We start from the raw sequence: 24,656 nt of genomic DNA, 5'->3' as shown, positions 1-24,656 counted from the left end.
TGGCGGTGTACTAACGAGGCTATGCATAGTCCAATCAAAATCGCATAACGTAACATCCAGTTCGTAAACTGCCGTGCAGATTTCGTTCGATTGCAGGATTTGCAAACTATTCCGTCAACTATTTTCCAAATCTTGTCATGTTTTTAATCAGGGTGCTCACTTAATTTTTATTTCAATATTGATCTTGATTATCGATCAGATCGTCTTCACTGGCCGCCGCCATTGTGTTTGAAGCAAATGCAAGTGATATGAAATGTGGAATGGGACTGGTCAATAGGAGGGACATAGAGGAGACATCTCTGGTAATAACCACTGGTGGCGCTACGATCGAGTCAAGAAATTCCATCCTAGTGCGTCAAGATGCAAACTGTACATTACATCCATGTTGTGTTTAAAGATTTGATAATTGTTAAACTCTTTACAGGAGAAGTAGCAGCAAAGATCGTAGGGCACATGAGTCACACTCGCTTGACAGTGAGAATCTACCCAATATTGGCCATGGCCTATCTCGCCGCAAACAGGTGAGGCACCAACCATGCAATTTTCTCCAAGGAATGTTTTGAAAAAAAGAATTTGTTTCTGAAATTACGGAAACATATTTGCCTCTGATTTTACACAATAGATGTGCTGTGGGAAATTGTGTTGTTGGTTCCCTAAAAGTGTTGTTCTCTGACGAAAGTTCGTTCAAAACGGGTTGATATTTTATTATGTTTTTTTGTTGGTTGTTTAACGCCGCAATATTCCAGATATATGACGGCGGTCTGTAAATTATCGTGTTTGACCAGACAATCCAGTGATTGATATCATGATCATCGATCCACGCAATTGGGAAACGATGACATGCATCAACGAGTCTGACCACCCGATCTCGTCAGTCGCCTTTTACGACAAGCATAGTCACCTTCATTGGTTGCTGAAGACCTATTATAACCCGGATCTTCACGGGTCTGATATTTTATGAGGATGTAATAAAGGTGTATGAGTGTTGCATCAAAACCTTTCAAAATTGATAATACTTACTCGTATACATTTTTATATTGTATATTTTTTAAAGTTATATTAATATTGTATATTTTTTAAAGTTCAATTTATGTTAACCTAATGTTGCTAGGGTTGACCGTACGTAAGCACGATTTCCCAATTATTCCGCAATTTATAGAAGTATTAAAACATAGATATTAAGATAATTTTCTCAAACGCTCACTAGATCGAATGTTGGCTAACCTTGTGCTTTTAAACAATGCCATGGTGATTAACAGGCTTGTTCAGATAAGTTTTTATCAAATTGTTAATTTATAATTTAATAATTGTATTTGTGTACATGTAAAGTTGGTATCACTGACACACTGGCCACATTCTACATGTTGTGTCTCGACAGACCGCAGGACTGTCAGGACCTCCTGGATAAGCTGAATGAGATCTACGCGGACCTCGAAGGGTGGGGGGTTGACACCTGGGGGACCATCCTCGCCCTGGAGCTCATGATCTCACCAGGTGATGACGTCAACCACCAAATAGTGTACACAGGAACATTGGAATTCAGTGCAAATTAGGACCATTGGATATTCGGAGGGGGGATTTTGTATACAGACTTAATATTTCTTTCAGCTACACCTGCAAAACCAGATTATTTTAATTAAGACTTTGAGCCTTAATACTTTTTTAAATCATTTAAAACAATGTTGTTGTTTTTTATGGCAGTCAATTTTGTTTGTTAAAACATTTCAACAGTCTGAAGCATAACTACTTTTCAATACTTTTATGGGACAATTTATTTTTTGCGATAAAATCCCAGCACACACATCCCACCCCCTCCCCTTGAAATGTAATCAAGATAAAAAGAGAAATATATCATCATGCTCTTTCAGTGGTGTTCGCATTCACTATGTTGTGTTGTAGTCATTATTCTCCCGCAAGTAATGCTGTATTCCGTTCATATTAACATGCTAGAAGTAGTCAGGAATATTCTCATGGAAAGTATTCGTCAGTAGAGCTCAACATTCCCCTGTTACCCTCCACCTTTCAGGCATCCCCACACAAACATTCTTCATGTGTCTGCAGAAGGCAAGCGTCTACCTGAAGAACTATGACGCCGTCATTGACGGCAGCGTGGCACGCTACTACATTGCGATGTGTATAGCGGTTTGGTGAGTGATGTCTGGTAGTTGGCGAAGGTTCTTCAAGAGAATTATTCATAGAAGGCACGACTTAGATTAAAGATCTGTGAAGTTTGCGCCTTATTCTCCATTCCTAGTACAGCTTACTTCACGTTCGAATAAGAGCAAAGAGATTATCGAGCTTCATCATACCTCCATGTCAGAATGATGAGATCTGATTGGTCAACGTGATTTTGAAAAATACGATGTATCCCGCCTTTGAGAGAAACACATTTCTCAGCGGGAGAATAAAACCCTTATACCCCACGAACAAGTTAGGCTGCACGTGGATTTCTGAGAGGCAGAACGCATTTTCCGAATCAATGAAAGCCACGGGGCATAACACAAGTTAACCTCAGCTAAGTCGAACGGCTGTTTTCTATCAATTTTGATTTAAAAAAATTTCTTTAACAATGTCGGTAAGATCAATTCGTTGTAGCAGGATCACAATATATAATCTAACGAGGGATACATAAAACCCCATGCATAACTTATAATAGTGGCGATAGAAAAAGCCAAACTCTTAAATCAGAGAAAGCAAAGAGCCGTACACTAGATGTAGCATTTTAGCCATATATCAGCCAGGTGTCCAACAATAGGAATGGGATAACGGAGACCTATTCTTTGGAGCTCCAAATGAGTTCTGGAACAGGGACGAGGGCACAATGACACGCAATCAGTTACCCCAGTCTAGTTACTTTCAGCCTTGTGGTCGTAGGTTGAAATCCAAGATCTACGATTATGACATTGGTCTGTCAGCACTATAAACAAGCTGGACAGCTTTTAACAATGCGACAAAGGCATGTGACAAGAGCAAAAATCTAAAATGAAATGAATTAAATTCTGCTTCCACTCAGAATCTATGATGAATTTCTGTGAAAGTTGGACTTTTTGTAGCAACAACTGTGAAAATTTGATCCCGATCAGTGTTGGTTTTTGATTGATGCCCCATACTGGTCATCTACAGGTACAGTCGCCGAGGCCAGTGGCAGACCGCCCAGGGCTGGTTCGACTACTGGGAACATTACGACCTGGGCGAACACAACTACATCACTCTGAGTGCCCGATGCAAGAAGGTGGAGTGTATGCTTCTAGCAATGTGTAGGGCCATTCAGAGGGGGACGGACAGGGCATACGATAGGATCAAGACAGATGTTGTCAAGGTGAGATGTCTTCCTTACGTAAGTCGAATGACTGCACATTTATCAGCACTTCATTAACCATCATTCACAGCTTCGTAATATGCCCAACGAAGTGATTTGCCTAGCGTGTAACTTATGTATATATAATCCCTTAAAGATTGCGACTTTTCAATTAGTTATTGAAAATGTGTGATGTTGACATATACCCTTTTGATAACCTTGGCTTGTTAGCTAATGAAAACATCTGAAAGCCTGCTGTGACCCTTGAGATGTTCTTGAGATGATCATGTTATAAATTGTTGTTTGTCGTTTAACGCTGCTCTAAGCAATATTCCAGCTATATGACAGCAGTCAGTAATACTCGAGTCTGGTCCAGACAATCCAGTGATTGACATCATGGGCATCGATCTACGCAATTAGGATACAATGACATGCATCAACCAAGTCAGTGAGCCTTAACACCTGTTAGTCTCCTCTTACGACAAACATGGGTTACTGAAGACCTATTCTAACCCGGATCTTCGCGGGAATCATGTTACAAGTATATCTACAGGAAAACATGCACAAGTCAAACATAATTGTCACTGAGAAATATACTTCTCAAGGGAAGTTAAGGAACAGGTGATTGTTTCATACGACTATAGTTTGTGTCATGGTCATGCGGATTAACAAAAATCAGGTGTTCTTCAACGTGTTTTGAGTAGTATATTATGCAAACGTGTTGATGCAAACGGCATATAAATATATTTTGTTTATGGTACTTAGTGAAAGCAACTTTTGAAGAGAAGTATATATGTGAATGGTCTCCTCCATGTTTATTGTGTATATGTATACTGATTTAGTCCTTTGCAAAGTGTTAAAAATTTCGTGAATTATATCTCCAGGAATTCTACTCCCTAAAGAAACTACTGAAGAAGAGCCCTGGTTTGAAACCTCGTGCGTATCACCTCAGAGCTTACTTCTCTCTCCTCCTGGGCAAGGTGACATCCGCAAGGTCATATCTCATAGCGTGTGTCCAGCAGTGCAAGAAGCAGGGCAATCTGCTGGAGTTCTGGTTGGTCAGACATGACTGGAGACAGTGGAGCAAACAGATGTCCACCAACAGTCTGGACACCACGTGGGTGGACTCTGTGGACGAACACTTCTTGGACTGGCGTCTGAGGTTGACAAGAGGGGAGGAGGTTCTGTATACCTTACCACTGCCTCAAGAAAGGGTTGTGCGGCGGAATAGGTGGTGGAGATCAAACAAGATTAAACCTCTGCCTCTGGAGTGACATTGTTTCAAAGACCCAGACAAGGAGACCAAACAAGGTCAAACTTCTACCTCTGGAGTGAAAGGGCAAAGCCAGTATTTTCAATGATAGATTTTTTGTTGAATTTTTATTTTCTGGTTAAATTTGAATTTTTCACTATGAAACAAAAATGTACCCTCTCCTAATATTGTTCTGGAGTGAACAGTCACGGGGGAAAAATGGTGTGGATTTTACTCACAGTAGAACATTGTTGTTGTTAGTCACAATATGGCTGAAATATTGCTAATGTGATGTTAAATATTAACTCACTCACTCACTCATTGTTCTTGTTAACTCATGAATGTTATGTCTGAACATTGGAGAGCTAATATATGAGTCATTTTCAAAAGATGTCACTATTTCTGTCCGAACCCATTAAAAATTTTTTTAAACATATATTGACATTGCAATTTGTATAGATTATCACCTGCAAAGTAATGCATCTAGTAAAATGGTTATTTTCAATCATTGTGTCATATTATGTGTTTTTGATGCTTTTTAAATGGGTAAAAAGTGCATTTTTGGCTGTCCCATTGTATTTAGCTTCAAATTTGAGAAACTGTCATTTTATAAATATTGGCATATATATAATATGACTGTGGTTATCTTATAAAAACGAGATTCATTTAGGAATTTCAGTGTATGATTTCAATCTAACTGATATAATTCCTGAATAATAATCATATATAACACCGTCCTTAGATTTTGTGTCTTTCCTGTAACACTTAATAAAACTTTGGAATAATCAATGATCCCCAATACAAGGATATCAGTACTTTCTGTCATGCCTAGTACCATTTCCTATACAATAGGAGTGTGATGTGCCATGTGCACCAGGAGACAAATAAGCACTAAAAGTTAACCAAAAAGGTAAGGAAATGATGAGTATTTTCATTTCATGTCTTTCCCATAACGCTATAATTCAATGGAACAGATGCAAAATAGTTATTTCAAGATCCAAGTTTATGTGCCGATTCATGAACAGAAAATTGTGTGAACATTCAGCTTCATGAAGGGACCATTAATTAGTCAATAAAATTTTTTATCTAATGATTTGTCTTTCCTGTAACAGTCTTTCCTGTAACACTAAATTCTGTTACAGCTAAGACAGATTTTGTTATGGTAATGACTTTCTTCACTTAATAAGCTATAAAGTAAGAAAACTCTTACTTTCTGTTCTTTTACAACATTCCAACTGAATATTTTTAATTCAGCAGTTTGAAAGACAAAGCTGTATTTTATCATTTTGAGCAACATTGTCAGAACATATGGTTTTTATAAGAAATGTGTTACAGTAAAGACATATTTTGTTATTGTAATGACATTTTGCAATTGAAAAGTTATAAAGAAGCAAAGTAAATTACTCTGTTCTTTTTCAATATTCTAATTAATTATTTCAATCAAGCAGTTTGTAGGATAAACTTGCACTTCATCATTTTATGCCAAATTATTGAAACATCTAATTGTTATAAGAAATGTGTTACAGCAAAGACAGTTTTGCTTCAGTAATGACATTCTACATTTCCATAAGACAATCAGAATCAAAGTAACTACTCTCTGTTATGTTTGATGATATATTGTACTAAAGGGATCAATGAGATTTTAGTTACTTGTTCCTAAGCTTGCTAAAATAAGTGTTAATATGGTACCATGGTTATAGAAAAGACAAACTTTACATTTAATATAGAATCATGGCAGTGATCATGAAGTACCTATCAGCTTATGGGTATTTTCTATTGTTAAAGGTCAAACAAGTTTTAGAATACGAGTTTTGGAGAAAAACATTTCTTCACTGCACTAAAATTCAACTCTCTACGCTTCTTTATTTTCTGAAAAAGGCTTTGTTGGCAAAGACAAACACTCAAGTATGACAATGTATAGATTTCATTACATCATCAAAATAATTTGAAATTCACTAATGCTGATTTCATGAAGGTTTACTGAATAGCAATGTTTGCTTGACTGGAATACAAAGCAACTCCAAAGTGGAACTGTACAACTAAATTAACCATGGCAATGACAAATGGCGAGCTGTATCCTTGTACTATGTTATCAAATGGTAACTGCTCACCATCATGTGGCAGTGTACTTGCTTTTGGGACAAGTGACAGAGCAGCAGAAATGACAGTGAAAGTAGTCTCTGAACTTGTTGCCAATGAAGCCAAAGATCTTGATGGAAATTTCCAGTCTCAAGGCATAAAGGAAGGATGTCAGTGTAAAGGGACATAACTTGCCACGTCATTATGCTCAGTATTCTGACATATATGTTCCAGGAACTTGTCTCACAGACAACATAGTCCAAAGCATATTTCGACTCAAAACCCTCAAAGTGAAGAGGGACAAGTCTTTTATGGGAATCTGGCAAATTCACACTTTAGCCAATGTTTTGAACAGACCACTACACACAATCTACCCCAAACGTGGTTAGTGAAGGAGAGAAGGTGAAGGCTGAAGATGCTGTTAGAGATAGAGAGAAAGTGAAGATGAAGAGGCTAGTGATGGAGAAAAGGTGAAGGCTGAAGATGAGGCTAGTGATAGAGAGAAGGTGAAGGCTGAAGATGAGGAAACTATAGTGATGGAAAGAAGGTGAAGGCTGAAGATGAGAAGGCTAGTCATGGAGAGAAAGTGTAGGTTGAAGATGAGGCTAGTGAAAGAGAGAAGGTGAAGGCTGAAGATGAGGAGGCTAGAGATGGAAAGAAGGTGAAGGCCGAAGATGAGGAGGCTAGTGAAGGAGAGAAGGTGAAGGCTGAAGATGAGGGGGCTAGTGATGGAGAGAAGGTGAAGGCTGAAGATGAGGGGGCTAGTGATGGAGAGAAGGTGAAGGCTGAAGATGAGGAGGCTAGTGATGGAGACAATCATCCCAAAGTTACAGAAGACTCCAGAATCATCTCATTGTGAGGTTGACAATAACATTTGGTCTACAGTTAAAAGCCACTATGAAGGGGTATAATGTCTTGGGAAGACAGTTATAATCTTTCAACTTTCTTCTTAGATGTTGCATTCCAGGTTGTAGTTTAGATTCTTACTTGCAGTTGAAAGTTGTGTTCTAATTGTAGGTCATGTGTTTTCTGACATTTTCTGAATTGTTCATTCTACAAGTTGACCAAGTCTTTATTGTCTCAAGTATACCACAATTCTTTTACCAAATACTTTCAGTGTTTCACAATATTAGTAAAAATACTCAACCTCAAAAACTTTGGATTTGATTGTTGATCATAGAAACCATAAAAAGACATGAAAACTATTCTCTAAATGTCTTTCATGTAACAAAATGTTGTCTTCACCATAACTGTCTTCTATCACATCAGTCTGGAGATTTCACAATGAGATGGAAATATAACAATAACTATATCTAGTGGCACCCCTGTTTGGTAAACCTTTGTTTACTTATGATAGTGAACTAACTAGGCTGACCAAAACTTTGTTTCACATTGTCAGTACTGTAACGTCTTAGGTCTTTCCTGTAACAGTTATAATGTAGGTCATAGGTAACATTCTTCATATTAATCATTTAAAAATATAAATATAACTAACATGTGCATTGTTATTCAAAGTAACACATTTGCTATTACAGTAAAAATGCGGAAACTGCTTGGCGATCTAAAATGTCATTGTATGGTAATTTGTTCTGTCATGTAACAAACCTTTGTCCTTACTGTAACATATTTTAGAATTTATCCTTTAAAAAGTTGGAATAAATTTATCAATATAACTGAAAAAGATAATGACTGGTATTACTTTTGCAAGCATTATTATGAACATGAGAAACATTTAAGATAATCTTTACCACTCTTTTCATATTGATGATATGAATTTGCAATGTCTTTTCTGTAACAAATATAGTCAATCCTGTAACATGCATGTCTTTCCTATAACGCACTCATTTAAAAAATATATATATCTTAATATGTCTTTAGTTTCCGCAATGAGACATAAGTTGATCACAGTTTATCTTTGTTTATCAAATAAAAAACCTCCAAGAAATCTTGAAAATTTAGAAATCATAATATTTATGTTGAAGGGGTAACAGTATTTCATAGAATTGACACTGAGTACATATTGGTCATTAAGAGACTAAATAAATGCCCTTCATCCTTCCAGCTATATGACGGCGGTCTGTAAATAATCAAGTCTGGACCAGACAATCCAGTGATTGACATCATGAGCATCGATCCGCGCAATTGGGATCGATGACATGTATCAACCAAGTCAGCGAGTCTGACCACCCGATCCCGTCAGTCGCCTTTTACGACAAGCATAGTCGCCTTTTACGGCAAGCATGGGTTGCTGAAGACCTATTCTACTCCGGAATCTCTGCACATTTAGTAGCTTAGAAAATATTTGAAATGAAGTCATTCTTTAAGGAAAAAAAATGTTTCTGAAGCTGATATGTAACTCAAGTGCTTTAGTGCAACATCATTTTTTCAGGTTTTCATAAATGAAAGTCATGGAGCATGAAATCTGAAGCAATATTGCTGGTGAATTACTGATTATTGTCAATAAAATATCTTCAAATTATAAACTTTCACAGTCTCAAATTGATTGCTTTTGTTTCTAAAAGCCCAGCAATGACTGGTGAATACTACTTAGCTGGTGGTCCTGGTGTGTCACTGAAATGAGTTCTAGAGGTAAATGTCTATAGGAAACGTATTCAATAAGCAGGTCAATCAGGTTCCTTCTGCTGTCAGCAGTATACTACACTGCTGTTACCATATTGACACTGATCTATGACTGGGCAATTAGGAGTGATATATTATCCATGTAGTCAGGGGAAGGAACACATCAGACAGTGTTTAATTTCTTTTATTTACAAATATATCCTCATAAAAAAAGACATACACTTTGTGTACACATCACTCTTAAACTGGACACATCCATAATACATATATCCCACATTATACATGCTATATAAACATCTGTCATTTGTGCCATCAGTACATTCACATGCACAAGCTGAAAATACCTCATGTAATTTTGAAATCCATAAGTATCCTTAAAGGATCTTTACAAAGTCATGATTTGGGGAGCAGCAACCAGAATTGGCTAAATGATGACTGATTGAGTGAGTTTGACTGGGTTTTGTGTGAATTGGGTTTAGCACTGCTTTTAACATTATTTCAGTTATTTCATGTCAAAGATAGATTTTGCAAGTTCCGCTGACATTGTTCATGTCTCCCAGGTACAAACCCATCACAGATATTCTATTGAATATTTTTTAACAAATATTGACCATTGTGTTGACTGATGTGAGAATCAAGTTAATTAAAGTCATATTTTTTACTCTAGATACAATACCTCTGTGTGGCCCCCATCAGAGGTCGCATCAGTTAAACCTTGACTGAACTTTGACAGCTCAATCAAAATACAGGATGTGCAGGATCTTGAGACAAAACAGAACAGATTCTCCCTTGATATTACATGCTACTGGATATAGATGCCATGGTGCTTAAAATCTGCACAACATTTTGAACATGGCTTTTATTTTTTTCCATGCAGAACTGACCGTTTATGTTCGCAATGTGATTACAAAGCTCCCCTGATGTGACCTATACAGGTTTGTTCTGTTCATACAGAGAGGTACTGTATCAGAGTAAAAGATCTGAAAGCCCTCAGTCTTTTTTGAATAAACATATTTATGACATATATGTACCATGAACGCTTCCCTGTCAAACAACTTGAGCATTTCTTTTCATTCAAAGAAGCCATCACCTGTTTTCCCAATACATAATGTAACCAACCACTGAACCATTCCATGCTGTCCACCAACACTGTTATGACTTTTACCATGTCCTACATACAGCTATGTTAATCAACATTGTACATCATCACAATCTAACACCAAGACAGTACCTGGTATTATGATCTGTGAGAAAAGGCCAAAAGATGGCAAATATACACATGTAAGTTATCTGTCAGAATATCAATAATGAGAAAATCTAATGTTTTGTTTGTATGTTGTTTACCGCCACAATCAGCACTATTCCAGCTATATGACGGCCGTCTGTAAATAATCAAGTGTGGAGCAGACAGTCTAGTGACTTACATCATGAGCATCAATCTACCCAATTGGGATGCGATGACATGCATCAACCAAGTCAACGAGTCTGACCACCCAATCCTGTTAGTCGCCTCATACGGCAAGCATGGGTTGCTGAAGACCTATTCTAACCCCCATCTTCAAGGGGAGACAAGCATGGGTTACTGAAGACCTATTCTAACCCGGGTCTTCACGGGTCAAATTTAGAAAAATGAGGACAAATGTCATTACATGTAAGGAGATAAACAGAGACATCTCTTTACTCCACATTGAAGAAAACACTACTTTTCTGATCTTATTTTTGGAACTGGCAGAACAATGCAAGGTATGCAACAAATAAAAACATTGTCATAACAACTGTCAGGGTACACATTAAAAAAGAAACAAAACCCTAATATTTACCCAAAAGTACTTGGATACTTTCATATAAACACATACAAACCATTGCCCACAAAATTCCCTCAACTGCAATTGAATGAGGCAGATATACAAAGCTTTACCAGTAAACAAGATGTACATGCTTTAAGTGACCATGATGTACATAGGCTCCAGTGAATAGCACATACATTGTCCCCAGTCTTAAATTCGCCTTGACATATATGTGGGAGTGAGTATGTTTTTACCCCGCATTTTAGCAGTATTCCAGAAATATCGCACGGGGACACCAGAAATGGGCTCCACACATTGTACCAATGTGGGAAATTGAACCCAGGTCTTGGTGTTACGAGCCAACGCCTAACCACTAGGCTACTCCACCCCCCTGGATATATAGAAAGTTCCCAATGTACCTGATTCCAAACATGATTCAAATGGCTTCAATCACTTTGACAATGGTGAAAGAATCTATACGATTGTAATCAAGTTGATGAAACTAGACTGTTATTCGTTACTTGTCCAACTTGTTAGACAACTCAAAGATCCTATTTCAATTGAAGCTAGACATCAAAATTCTTTTTAAAAAATGTTTCAATTGAATATGACATACAAACTCCAAATGAATATGGCATACAGTTTATATGAACATGGGTATATAATTCTTAATGAATATGATATACACAGGTCAAACGGATATTTATATACACTGCTTCAAATGAAATGGATATACAAGGTTTGAATGAAGATGATGTACACTGCTTCAAATGAACCTGTATATTCATCTCCAAATGAACATGACATACACAGTCCAAGTGAGCCTGACTATTATCACTCCAATTTGTATGTTTGCTTGTTGGTTTATTGTTTGATGCCGCACTCAGCAATATTAAAGCTATATGACGGTGGTCTGTAAATAATCGAGTAAGGACAAGACAATTCAGTGATTGATATCATGAGCATCAATCTACGCAATTGGGATACGATGAAATGCATCCACCAAGTCAGAGCCTGACCATCCGATCCCGTTAGTCACCTCTAACGACAAGCATAGCATGGGTTGCTGAAGACCTTCTACCCCGGATCTGCAAGGGTATAATTTGCATGTACAATGAACAGCAAGACCATACAATGGGCCACATATGCAAAGAATGCAGTATTGTTACTGTCAATAGAAGGCATTCACCTGCACACACATAAATGTAATGGACTATCACACAAGCACTGACTAGTTAAACTGATATTTACTACTAATAAATAGTGATAACAGCAGCAATTGATCAGAGTATTCTCGATAAATAGTCTATTAATATTTGAGTATAATATTTCTTTAAATCTATTTCATGGCACACATTGGAAACCAATGAACATATATTAAACTATGACAACTCATTTAACCTATAGTTATTTTTCACTCTCCACATACGGGAAGACTGGACATTGCTAGTCCTCTATAATCCGCAATGTCCAGATATCTATAAAGTTCTAATCTGACCCCAAAGTTGGTTCAAGAGGAGGTTTGCTTGCACATGACAAACTTCAAACAAAAGTTACACTGTTATGTAATAAATAATGTTGTACTAATGTTACATACCATAACATTATATAAAACCAAAAGCTTCCCTTTAAACTATAAACTGTTCAACAAATATCTGATCTGTCTTAACTGGCTTGATTTAATATAATAATAATCAAAAATGATGTGTTATTCAGGGTAAAAACAGCACTAAATTATACATACAGTCTGAACAAAAGAAGTTAGGGAACATGAATATTTTGGGGGAAGTTTTTTGGTAGTGAAGACTGAGCACCCAGTTTCATAAAATCCTATTCATGATCCCTAACTGTTTTAGTTCAGTATATTTGATTGGTCATCATAGCTGGCACAGTCTGAAAAAAACTAGAGACAAAACACAAACTTCAATAAGGCATAGCTCCTTAATGTACAAACAAGCCACATTCTATGCCTACTGAAAGCACTTATTTGATAGAAATAGAACACTGTGTAGAAAACGGTATGAGCAAATTTGAGGTGTCATAAGGACAGTAGCATGACATCATCATCATCATCATCATCATCGTGGCTACAGGTAACATCTTGTGTCAACAATGAAGTTATAACAGCACAAAAATAAACTTCAAATGCTTCATTTGACTTTTATGAACTCAAGTATCTTTACCCTTAGGGTTATTAAAGAATCTTAAATAAAATTAAGCCCTTGTGACATTTGTAAATATTAATATGAAATTTCCCATAAGCATAATATATGATTTGATTGATTATTTGATCAACATCTTGAATTATGGCACTCAAGTAGAAGAGTAACATGATTTGAATAACATAATGGACACAGAGACTACATTCATACAAATCCCTCCACACAAGTGGATGGCAGATATATCAGTACATCTTCAAAGAGCTCAAACAGCAGTATTGTAACATATCAAATATTCAGTACCATTTTCACATATTCTAAACAGGTAAGCAAGGTACAGCACATCTCAAATTCACAACTGACACAAGGACCTGCAGTTTTTGTTTTGATTTATTCTCTAGCAAACTATGTTTGATAAAGAAGATGCTAAAAAGCTCATGAAGGGTACGCTGTAAGCTGTAGGAAGCTGAATATGTTTACTGAGAACTAAAGATTCCATGTATCAGTCAGGAGCAGGAAAAATACTGACCACAGCTTCTTTAGAGAAAACATGGGACATAGCTGTCAAAAGAAAGGTTGATTTGTGACAACAGCTAAAAAATCTCAAATGATTTCAGAGTAAGTTATTAGGGAAGTTCAGAAGCTGTCTGAAGAAAAGACCCTATGAAAATACAGTGAGCATGGTGGCTATAGAAATATATACATATACAAGGTAAATATTCCCCATCCAAACACAAATCACTAACTAATAATTAAGCTGCCTCTATCTCATCAGGTGATTTCCACATTCCCTCGTCCTTCACTGCCCTTGCTTCAGCAACCTCTTCCATAAGACAACAACTGACATTCTGACAACCCTGGAATTGACATTCTAACGTCATATTTTAGCAGGATCAAATTTATGTTAGACCATGGTTTTACTGAGGAACGCATGGCAGCGAAATATCATACTTATTCCAAAGCAGTCATTCATAATCCAGACAGGGAGGCAATTTCATTTACTGATTTACCAGATAAACATTTGTGAGGCCTAAAATAGTTAAAGTGCGTAAGGTAAATCATATCAGGAGGAAATAGAAAGAACGACAGTGTTCATAATTCTTTCAAATTTGATACCTCAGGCTGATGTGGTTGGTTTCAGGCAAATATGGATAACATCAATGTTAGAAACCTCTATATCATAAGCACAGTAGTTTTGGCCTCCAAATTCAATGATATAGTAAATGTCTTATGCTCATAGTCTACCAATGAGCAGTGGAATTCATGGTCAGGATGTCAAAGATTGACTTCTGTACCTAGTTGGCCAAAATTTCTTAAACAGTTTCTGGAAGATTACAGGTACGTCCATGTCCCTTTCACATGGTCTAACTGACTTCATCTGCTGAATTAGTTCACTTCTATGAAAGAATGCCATGTGTATTTCCTGGGCCAACATGAAGAAGACGAAACACAGAACGACCTGGTGTAGATGTACACACACAATACCCCATGCTGTCTACATTCATGCACTAGGTAACAGGGCTCGATCTAAGGCTCTTGTTTAACTTGCACCAGGTGCATGGTGATACAAAAACCTATTTGCACCAGACAAAACCAGGTTGCACCCTCGCCAGACAAAGCCAGGTTGCACCCTCGCCAGACAAAACCAGGTTGCACCCTCGCCAGACAAAGCCAGGTTGCACCCTCGCCAGACAAAGCCAGGTTGCACCCTCGCCAGACAAAACCAGGTAGCACTCTCACCAGACAAAGCCAGGTTGCACTCTCACCAGACAAAACCGAGTTGCACCCTCAACAGACAAAACCAGGTTGCACCCTGGTCCCATAAATATATCAAAGCTGAAACATATTCCGTCTGCTGCCAGTGTCACATTAATTATGACCTGCTGCTATAAAACGTAATAGGAACATGTGCGTATAATCTTTAATTACCCTTGATGAAATTCAGTTTGATGAAGCATAACCAATAATCACCTAAGACAGAGATGAAATAAATGTAGTATGGTTAATAAACGCTAGAGGTATTGAGTATATTGGCAAAAAGGGTTAGGCAGACGCAAACTTGAATTTTTTTAACATGCATCTGGTGCATGTTGACATACATATTAGGTTCCATTTTTCAATAACTGGTTGCACTGGTGCATGTTTTATAAAGCTAAATCGAGCCCTGATAATCAATAACTAAACACCCATTGACATATCATGCAAAATGAAATAAAATATAATGACATTAGAAAAACCGACCAGACATGGCAAGCAATAATAATTCACATTTTCTGATTACTTTCCATCTTCAAATGTCAGCAACAAACGCCTTCATGTAGAGTTTCACATGGTCAACTGTGCATCAAAGTACAGGAAAGGGAGCAATCGCCATTACGACATAATCACTATCTCAATAAAGAAAACAAATCCTACCTACAATTGATATACATCAGTGATAATAAGTTGACAATCACTTAACAATAATGACAGACCATTAGACACAGACACTGAAGAAACCCAAGCGCAGCCGGGAAATGAACGTGTACAACAACAGGAGCTATGGTCATTGCTGTGTATCCCAGTGCCAAGGTGCAGATGAGCAACTAAGCTTTGCTTTTAGCAATATTCCACAGTGTGCAATACCAAGATTAGGACACGACTATGGAGTTCTGACTGACAAGGGGTCCCTGAACCAGCCCCATCCACAAGGCTGCACCCCCTCCATCACCCCCAGACAAGCTGCTGCAGCAGTTCAATAAGGCATTCATAGCACTACAAGTGAAACGAAGGTTTCAACATTCAGTTTCAAATCTCAACTTTGGAGTCACGTCACAAGTAAAAACATGGGCTCTGTCTGTCCTAAGATTATATGGTGAACAGAATTCAGAACGCATGAAACATCTTCAGATAGTTGGCAGTTATATATATATATAGTGTGTTCATTTCCAAATCCGGCCATGGGGGCATTTACACACAATATTCCTTAAAGGTGCAAAAAATAAATATCTCCACACCCAAAGGGTGTAACATAATATCCAAACACTAAAACTTTTTATCATTAACTTTAAGCAATTGGAATACATTAAGCATTTATCTTAACCTCGAAACTCTACAGTCAGCTTTCAGTAATAATAGGTTACACCTCCTGAATGAATTGACCACTGCAATTTTACAAGTGTTTTGATTGGCTGGTTCATTTACTTGGCCGAACTGGCTTTCATTTCTCGGTCTTATATCACTGTCACATGTGGCCATAAACTTGTCATGGTATCCGAGAAATGAAAGCAAATGTAGGGGCCATGCTTATTCCAATGTTTTGAATATTTGTGTGTCGCCTGGTCACCTCAAATGTCCCCTCTTCTTCTGAAATGAACACTGCTATATATTTTTATAGTTATCACAAGTATTTTCCCACAACACATGACTTAGTATGTAAACTATGATAAACACATAAATGAATGGACACAATACCAATTAATACATCCTATCATATACTTTGGAGTGTGGAGTGTGACCATATTTCAACTGAATAACGAACCTATCTGTTATAATTCTGTTGCAAAAATAGAAACAGGTACACAATGAGACAAAAATAAACATTGGTCTTTTGATGACTGAACAACCAGTAATACTGATGCCAGTGCTAATATAAATGGATACATATTCTGCCAAATAAATATGACGATCAATAAATTATTATTTACAGTAATTGGTTTAACATGTGTTTTAGGTAATATCTCCAAATAACAAAATGGACTGGTGATGAAAATGGATTTAGGTAAGGAGAAACATGTGAGCTTCTGATTACCACAGCAAATGTTTCGTTGTCACTGGTCATGTACACAGTATGTAGCGATGAATATACACTACCATCTCACAGTTGCATATAAAGTACTTGCATTTTGATTACAGAGTCGCACAGCCCTCGTTGTTGCGTACATTTCTCATAGCAACAGATTCTAACACCAAGATACAAAGATGGACTCTGTGAAGGTACTTAACACTGCGCCTGACATGTTCCCAAGATTGATATAACATTCTTAGTACTTCTGTATGTAAGAGAAGGAAAACCTTTTTATACAAAACATGACCACTGAATGCCATTGCCTGATAACAATCAGATAACATAGCAATGCATATTGTTTTGATGCCAATTTTTCATGATTATACACTTTAAGAAATCTTCTGTCAAGACTTGATATATCATCTGAATCAAACAGATAGCAACATGTTTTGTCCATGGCAATATTTTCATATTATCAGGGATACAAGTTTTTTTTTCCCTACCCTTGAACCTACAACAGTGAACTGTCTCTGGCAAGGGCAAACTGACTTTAAATGTCTATTCCACCCTTGCTGAACTAGGATGGAATTACTGAGCTCGATCTAGTGCCACAAGAGTTACATCCCTTCTTTGTCCCCCATATTGACTAATCAGATTCCACCTCTAATATCACTTGCATTTGCTTTAAACAAAATGCTGACGCCAAGTCAAGACGATCTTATCAATAATAAAGATCTTTTTTACCTTGCAAAGTGCATCAAAACACTTGAGCACCTTGATTAAGAACATTTGTTTATGAACCGGATGTCTATTTTGTTTTTGATTTTGTTTTCGGGGTTTTGATTGGACTATGCATAGACTCTTTAGTCCAAATTATAACTCCATTATTTCCAGCCTAGTTCGACAAGGATGGAAACTAAACTATTAAAGTCTGTAAACTCCCTTGCCAGGGGAAGATGGCCTTATCATGAATTCATCTGGACATGCTCAGAGACCGATTTTCTACAGAGTCTGAGCAAATGTCAGTAAAAATTCCCAGATTGGAAATACAAGTCACAAATTCATGATATTGAAATTATAACTAATGCCATGGCTTGTTGAGTTGACGTGTATTTCAGTGACATCAGGACTAATATCAGGGGAGAGGCATTAATGCTGAGATCAACAGCATTGCAATGTTGCATCTGAATGTAAGACAAAAACTCAAAGAAATTACCAACTTGGAACAAAATAGTTTTCCAAGTTGCCTGCCAAGGGCGCTTAGCCTATATAAAAGCCTAGCTTGTCTAAAGGATCTTGGCTTATAACAATTAAAGAAATAAGAGCGTAATAAGAAACAACAGTCAGTCAAAAGAAAAAAGACATGCAAGACCAAGTGTTGGTGATGTAAAGGTAAGGACATCATTATGCTTCCTCTTAATTATAAGTGACAGAATCTGAATTTCTTCAGAGCTATAATTTCATTTCAAAACCTTCAAAAATCAAAATTCAAAGTTCTGACATTGGTCTTATGCACAAAAGAATTATTGAAACCATTATTGAAGTATGATGTTTGATAACCTTGAAATGCAGGCTACAGTGTTGCAGCTACTAATGGTGAATATACCCCTCTCCCTGAGAAGATGAAAGTTGACAGATGACTGACGATGCTACTGACGGCTATGTACAGCAACAGGATGAGCTCGGCATGAGTTCGTCACCTCTTGTCCTTCCAAGGGAATATTTCATTGACAATAAATTGCTGGCTCTTCGATGCAGGGTCGCATGGCTGTAAATGCAATCTCTCATCTTTGCCGATCTCCACACATTTGCTGAGCAGGATATTTTTAATAAGATACGAGTTCTGAAAGAAAAAAGAAGGAGATACAGATACCTAGGGTGAATCTACAGCATGTCATGGCAGCATCGTCAGCAAGATTCCAGCTATATCATGGACCTGGAGATAGGCAACCAAGAGTCAACGTCTTTCGTGTGAGTTGGATTTCGTGCTGCTTTCAGCAATATTTCAGCAATATGAGGGCAGTGGACACCAGAAATGAGCTTCACACATTCTACCTATGTGGGGAATCGAACCCGGGCATTCATTGTGACGAGCGACCAAGGGAGATAATTGTGTGGATATACAGCTTTTTTTATCACAATAAGTGAGACATTTCGGTGTAGATACTAACACCATTATCAAGCCAAGGAAGGTTATACACATGTAGATAACATATATATCTTAATCCTTCTCTTCTTAATACTGGCTTCCAATCCCTTGCCTATATTAATCACTGTATTGTTTTACTGAAACGTGCCTCGTTGATCCAAGTTTAATATGTACTTCTATCAGGCTTTGTACTCCAACCTTATCTGTTGTGTAAACATTAATCTGTCATCCCTTAACCTTGTATAAACATCAATTATCCACATGTACATAACCTTTCTACTTCACCATTCTATGGGACAGTGGGGTAGCCTAGTGGTGAAGTCGAAGGCGTTGGGAAGTCGTGCAATCTCAATAAGCATGGCAAGCCCAATATTGTGAGTGAACAGTATTTCAGTTATATCACAGCGTATCAGTCGGATGTAGGGCGAAAGCCGAAGTGATGCGGTTGTTGGATATTTATCACTTTGATGAAACCCATGAGTACAGTGAGTGAGTTGGGTTTAACTCCGCTTTAATAACAGTATTCCAGTTATATCACAGCATGTCAGCTTGGAGTGATGCAGGTCTCAGAGGTTTACCACAGCAGTGAGCACAGCTATGGTGGTGACAAAGCTAGAAACATAATCGGGGCGAACCGGGATTCAAACCCACAATCATAGCTTCCTGGTGTGCCCAAGAGATGCAACTCTGCACAGCAAATCAGGGCGCCTTTGACGATGGGTCACCCGAGCCCCCCCATGAATACAGTGCTGACAAACCAAAAACGATTATCAGGGCAAACGCAATATTAGGAAGCTATTTTTTTAATTGATAACATAAAAGACCACATCATTACCAAGAAATACTTCAAATTAAATTTCAATAGCCACAACATCTAAACTACTGATAAATTTAGTCAAATTTATTATTGGCGTCTCTATACATGATAAGTGCTTGTGGTTTTACTGTTATGTGTTCAGATACAGACAAGCAGGTCTAAATCCTTAATCTCTTTCTAACAGTGTTCATGGCTTAATGTTAGCTTCAGGATGCTCTGACACAATTCATGGCTGGACATTCATGGAAAAAGGTCATGAGCCAACATGGTGTGACGTGCATCAACGCCTAAATGGCCACTGTTGACTTGTCAACACCAAGGTTATATCCCTTGTAAAGGCAGATTTCAGTGGGAGAATCCTACAGGTCCATGTCCTGAAGTAGCAATTAGGGCAAGTAGAAATCTTACAGTGGTAGCCATACTAAATGTCACTGCATTTGTCCACAGTGCTTAGTCATGTCTTTATTCAGCCTTGCTTATTGAAAAGATCTGTCAGATCAGGGTTGGAAATAATGTTTGTTAATTTATATCAGTTGAAGTAATTTGTTCCTATCGTCCAAACGATGACATTTGTTGATGGTCCTGACTGCTGCAAGGTCACAAAAAGAAACCTTGATGCCATAACAAACCAAACAACAACAAAGTGAGTTTGAGACTTTGGACATTTTCCTTTCCCTCATCCAATCACGGTGAGACATCATGTTGAGCAAACCACACAGCATGTCAGGTGCACTCAGATGGACATACTTGCACATACTTGCACATACTTGCACACACATATCAGTCGATGGTATGGTGCTCTGTGGTCTAAAGCTATTATTCTACTCAAAAGAAGTTAAGGATCACCCGATTCTTTCATAATGGTAAAGTAAATCTGTCATGACATGAGAGATTAACTATAGTAATATGAAAGAATCAGGTGATCCTTAACTTCTTTTGAGTAGTATATTAATGACACTCATTAATAGGTTGGAGTTTTTGCCAATCATATTAACATTTGTGCCCCTTAAAACCTAATGATAGGTTAGGGTAAAGCAAAGAGTCGTCAATCATGAGATTACACCCCTTACTCAATTTTATCATTTTTGTGGCTTGGTTGAGTATTGTTTTATCATATGTGTCATGTGATCTGAAAGATGATTTGCTGAAGCAGTTGTCCCCTAAATGGAGTGGCCTACCTCATCATAGTCCCAGGGTCCGGTAGGCTGTACATCACAGTAATGTATGTGGAGGGTGTCACCATTCGGAGACTCAATACACCGCTCTCCATAACCGATCTGCCCCTTCGTGTTCAGGCGATACAGCTGTGAACAAACAGTGAAAACATTCAGGTGTACTCATGACATAACTACTGATATCATGAACATAGTTTATAATAAGCTGACACTGCTGAAAACAAAACAAAATGTTGCCGATCTTGAGAAAATCTAGAGACACTAAAATATTTTTGGGTTTCAAACTTGAACAATACAATTTTGATTTGGGGTTGAAGAACACTTCAACTTTGAAAATATAGAAATATGAATGGGATTTTTCCTCACAGATTAAAAATTGTTTCTCATGGACTATAATCTTGACTGGTTTGATATGTTCAGGCATCTGGTGATGGCGCAAGCTAATTATAGTGGTGCCAGTGGGACAAGTGAGTGTAGAAGTATTGTTTAAGCCAATGATGTTGAAATTCACTGCAGTCAATATACATAATATGAGGAAGAGAATTTATGGATGTCAACTTCTTTATTATGAGCAACACAACATAGTATATATACTTACTCCTTCATTAGGTGAATGTTGTGTTCCTCATAATAACATACACACACCACACTGACATACCAATATTTTAGGATGGATTGATTGTGTTGAAACATTTGTTCTATTCAGCAACAAGGTAAGCTACTTAGATCCATACTACACAATCATACTAAATATGTCAATGAAAGTGGATAATGGCTACAAGGAAATTAAATATATTCCTTTTGTGCTTCTGTTTTCTGTGTCCATATACGAAACTAGTAGCACCACAGGTTGTCATGGCATTTGGCCCTTCCTACTTCACGCTAATGTATGTGTTCCAGCTGTGAGTGTTCCTACCTGGTTGCCCCCTCCGTGGTGGCAGTAGTAGACCCCGATGGGACCTCCATTCACACCCTGGCCCACTGTGTCCCAGCATCGGGTCCCCTGCTTCTCCTTGAACTGTACAGGAAGGATTCATGTTATAGGACATTACTGCACATTACCCTAACATGCATATTCGTTATCCTGATTATATGTCAGCATACAATTTCCATGATTTAAACAATGATATTAGATGAGGTTGGCCGATGTAAAAGAAGAGAGATGTAACAATGGTAACAAGAGTTATTTTGACGACATCCTACCTCTCCCCAGGCTTTGTTTGGTGGCGGTGGAGGGAATCTGTCATACACCTCATAGGCCACGTTTTCCATGAACCACTTGAAGCTCCTACATTTCTTCTCCTTCTTGAACGCCACCTGCTTGGTGAGGTCGCCAACCGGATAGCCACGGATAGTGGGCTCCCGCGTGTAGAAGTACTCACGGAACTCTGGGTCAAGCCACACTTCCACCACACGCATGTAGTTCTGCACATGATAGGAACACTTTGTCAGCAGCAATACAAGCCTCAAGATAACATGATGTGAAAACAGTGACGTAACATTAACAAGCTTTAAGTAACTCATTAAAGAGTGAATTTTGTTTTACATCAGTCAAACATATTTCATCATTATCTTGGTACACTGACAATATCGGGGCTAGACAAACCAGTGCCTGATATTATGGTCACCACTGCACACAACAGACAAATGTATGTGACCTGTTCTGACCCAGAAGCCCTACAGGTTGTAAATAATTACATCTGACCAGGCAGACTAATGGTGAAATACACAATCAGCAATCACACACATTTTCACCACTCAAATACTGGGGCTCCATTCTGCCTGCAATCCCACACGGTCACTCATAATAGAGGTACAATATAACTAATTGACTTCAGTCTTCCAAACCAAGGTCTTGATACCAGGAGTGGGATGTTAACAGACCATGACAAATATTGGAATGTTTTCAGTATACAACAGACTTACCAAGTTGATGACAGGTATCTTGTGACTGATCTTGCCAAATGAGTAGGGCATATGGTTCCTGTAGACATGTCCCACTCTAGAGCATGGCACCCACTCTATGGAGCCTCCACACTGCCAAATCTGAGGAATGTAAAAGCCAATAAGAATCTTAAAAGTGTTCACATTGGAAAATGGTAACTGGCAAAAAGGGAGATAACTGTGATAGCCTTCTACTCAACACATCTGTCAATTTCTGCCATCAAAATAGAAGCAAATTGCTATTTTTTAATGTAATGAATATGTTCTGACAAAGTAAAACTGTTAATGCCAACTAATCACAATGTTTACCTTGAAGGAAAGTTCAAAGTTCTCTCCACCCCAGATCTGCATCCCGGGGTCGTACGCTCCAATCTCAAAGAAGTACTTCCGGTCCATGGCAAACAGGCCTCCAGCATGGGTCGGGGACCTGCAAGGTAAATCACGACAATTACAATTATGTAAAAGTGAGCTACAAAAGCCAATACCCTAATCAACCCATCCTTTCACATTTCACTGCACTCCATCTTTCCAGCCACTAAGTCTTTGGTCAGTTAAGATATGAGGTTAGGATTCTGAAAAAAACTGCTTATGTTGGTTTTGTGATCTGCTCTTCAAACTACCAGCATGCACACAGATAGTAAAACACCAGTGCACAAACTCATTCTCTACTAATATTCACTGTTCTCCCTCTGTCCAGACACTGATGCTTGCCTGGGGTCTCTTAATCTTCTCCAAACACATCTATACTTGTTGATAACTCTGATTTGATTTTCCACACAATCACATTCTCTGGTAACATTTAATACTGAGGGCTTTTTCAGGGTCACCTTCCAAAGAGTAATCTTAACACAACCGTGTAATAAGGCTATGACTGTAAAATTCCAGTTTCTACCCTTGATGAGCTCGACTGGAATTTCTGGGCCACCAGAGTTATGTCCCTTCTATTATGTCCCTCCTGTCAGATTCCTATTAGTCCAGCCAAAATGTAACCCCCTAATGCCAGCCTATTACAGCAAGGGTTGAAATTGGACTTTAATAGCCAGTTAACTCCCTTGCTTCAGGAAGATATGTTTAAGTATTGGAATTAAAATTGTTTTTGTGCTATGATTGTTGTTGGTTGGTTTGTTGTTGAACAGCTATATGATGGCGGTCTGTAAATAATGGAGACTGGACTAGACAATCCAGGGATTAATATCATTAGCATCGATCCACGCAATTGGGATCGATGACATGCATCAACCAAGTCAGTGAGCCTGACCACCCAATCCCGTTAGTCTCCTTTTACGACAAGCATAGTCGCCTTTTACGGCAAGCATGGGTTGCTGAAGACCTATTCTACCCCTGATCTTCACGGATCCCATGATTGTTGTATGCACACAGGGTTCTATCAGGGTATACAAGGCAAAGTGTTAGAAGCCTGTACTCACTTGTAGGGTTCACTGTTGTATGCCCTCTTGCTGAGCTCCTTCTGGGGCACCTGGCTCTCCTTGTACAGGAATCCCCACTCGAAGATGCCGCGGTGGTGGTTGGTGGTGTAGACCGGGTGGTAGCGGAAGTTGTTCCAGTCAATACCATCCACTATTGGCACTGCCATCACCGTTCTAGCAACAGATGAAATGATTCAGAAATGAGTTGATACAGAGCTTCACA

The 24,656-nt window shown here is 38.2% G+C and overlaps 2 protein-coding genes across 3 annotated transcripts in view; one reads left to right on the top strand and one right to left on the bottom strand.

Moving 5' to 3' along the window:
* Positions 1 to 4,572, top strand: part of LOC139444226 (adenylate cyclase type 10-like) — a 46,435-nt gene extending 41,863 nt beyond the window's left edge. Inside the window, exons 27-31 of the mRNA XM_071225148.1 lie at positions 425 to 521; positions 1,379 to 1,494; positions 2,027 to 2,147; positions 3,124 to 3,319; positions 4,183 to 4,572. Of these exons, the coding sequence (XP_071081249.1) occupies positions 425 to 521; positions 1,379 to 1,494; positions 2,027 to 2,147; positions 3,124 to 3,319; positions 4,183 to 4,572 (920 nt within the window). The remainder of the gene's footprint in view (positions 1 to 424; positions 522 to 1,378; positions 1,495 to 2,026; positions 2,148 to 3,123; positions 3,320 to 4,182) is intronic.
* Positions 4,573 to 9,390: 4,818 nt separating this feature from the next.
* The window catches only part of LOC139444232 (N-acetylgalactosaminyltransferase 7-like), a 38,728-nt gene continuing 23,462 nt past the window's right edge, over positions 9,391 to 24,656 (bottom strand). For both annotated transcript variants that reach the window (XM_071225155.1, XM_071225154.1), the window contains 7 exons: positions 24,434 to 24,607; positions 23,316 to 23,433; positions 22,989 to 23,108; positions 22,266 to 22,487; positions 21,979 to 22,080; positions 21,066 to 21,191; positions 9,391 to 18,764 (listed from right to left, as the gene is read on the bottom strand). In XM_071225155.1, coding sequence (XP_071081256.1) covers positions 18,618 to 18,764; positions 21,066 to 21,191; positions 21,979 to 22,080; positions 22,266 to 22,487; positions 22,989 to 23,108; positions 23,316 to 23,433; positions 24,434 to 24,607 — 1,009 coding nt within the window. In that variant the 3' untranslated portion in view covers positions 9,391 to 18,617. The remainder of the gene's footprint in view (positions 18,765 to 21,065; positions 21,192 to 21,978; positions 22,081 to 22,265; positions 22,488 to 22,988; positions 23,109 to 23,315; positions 23,434 to 24,433; positions 24,608 to 24,656) is intronic.

Source organism: Haliotis cracherodii, unplaced genomic scaffold (genome assembly GCF_022045235.1).
Source record: "Haliotis cracherodii isolate W230 unplaced genomic scaffold, xgHalCrac1.p SCAF_5, whole genome shotgun sequence".
NCBI lineage: Eukaryota > Metazoa > Mollusca > Gastropoda > Lepetellida > Haliotidae > Haliotis > Haliotis cracherodii.
This window is presented reverse-complemented; position numbering and strand designations above follow the sequence as displayed.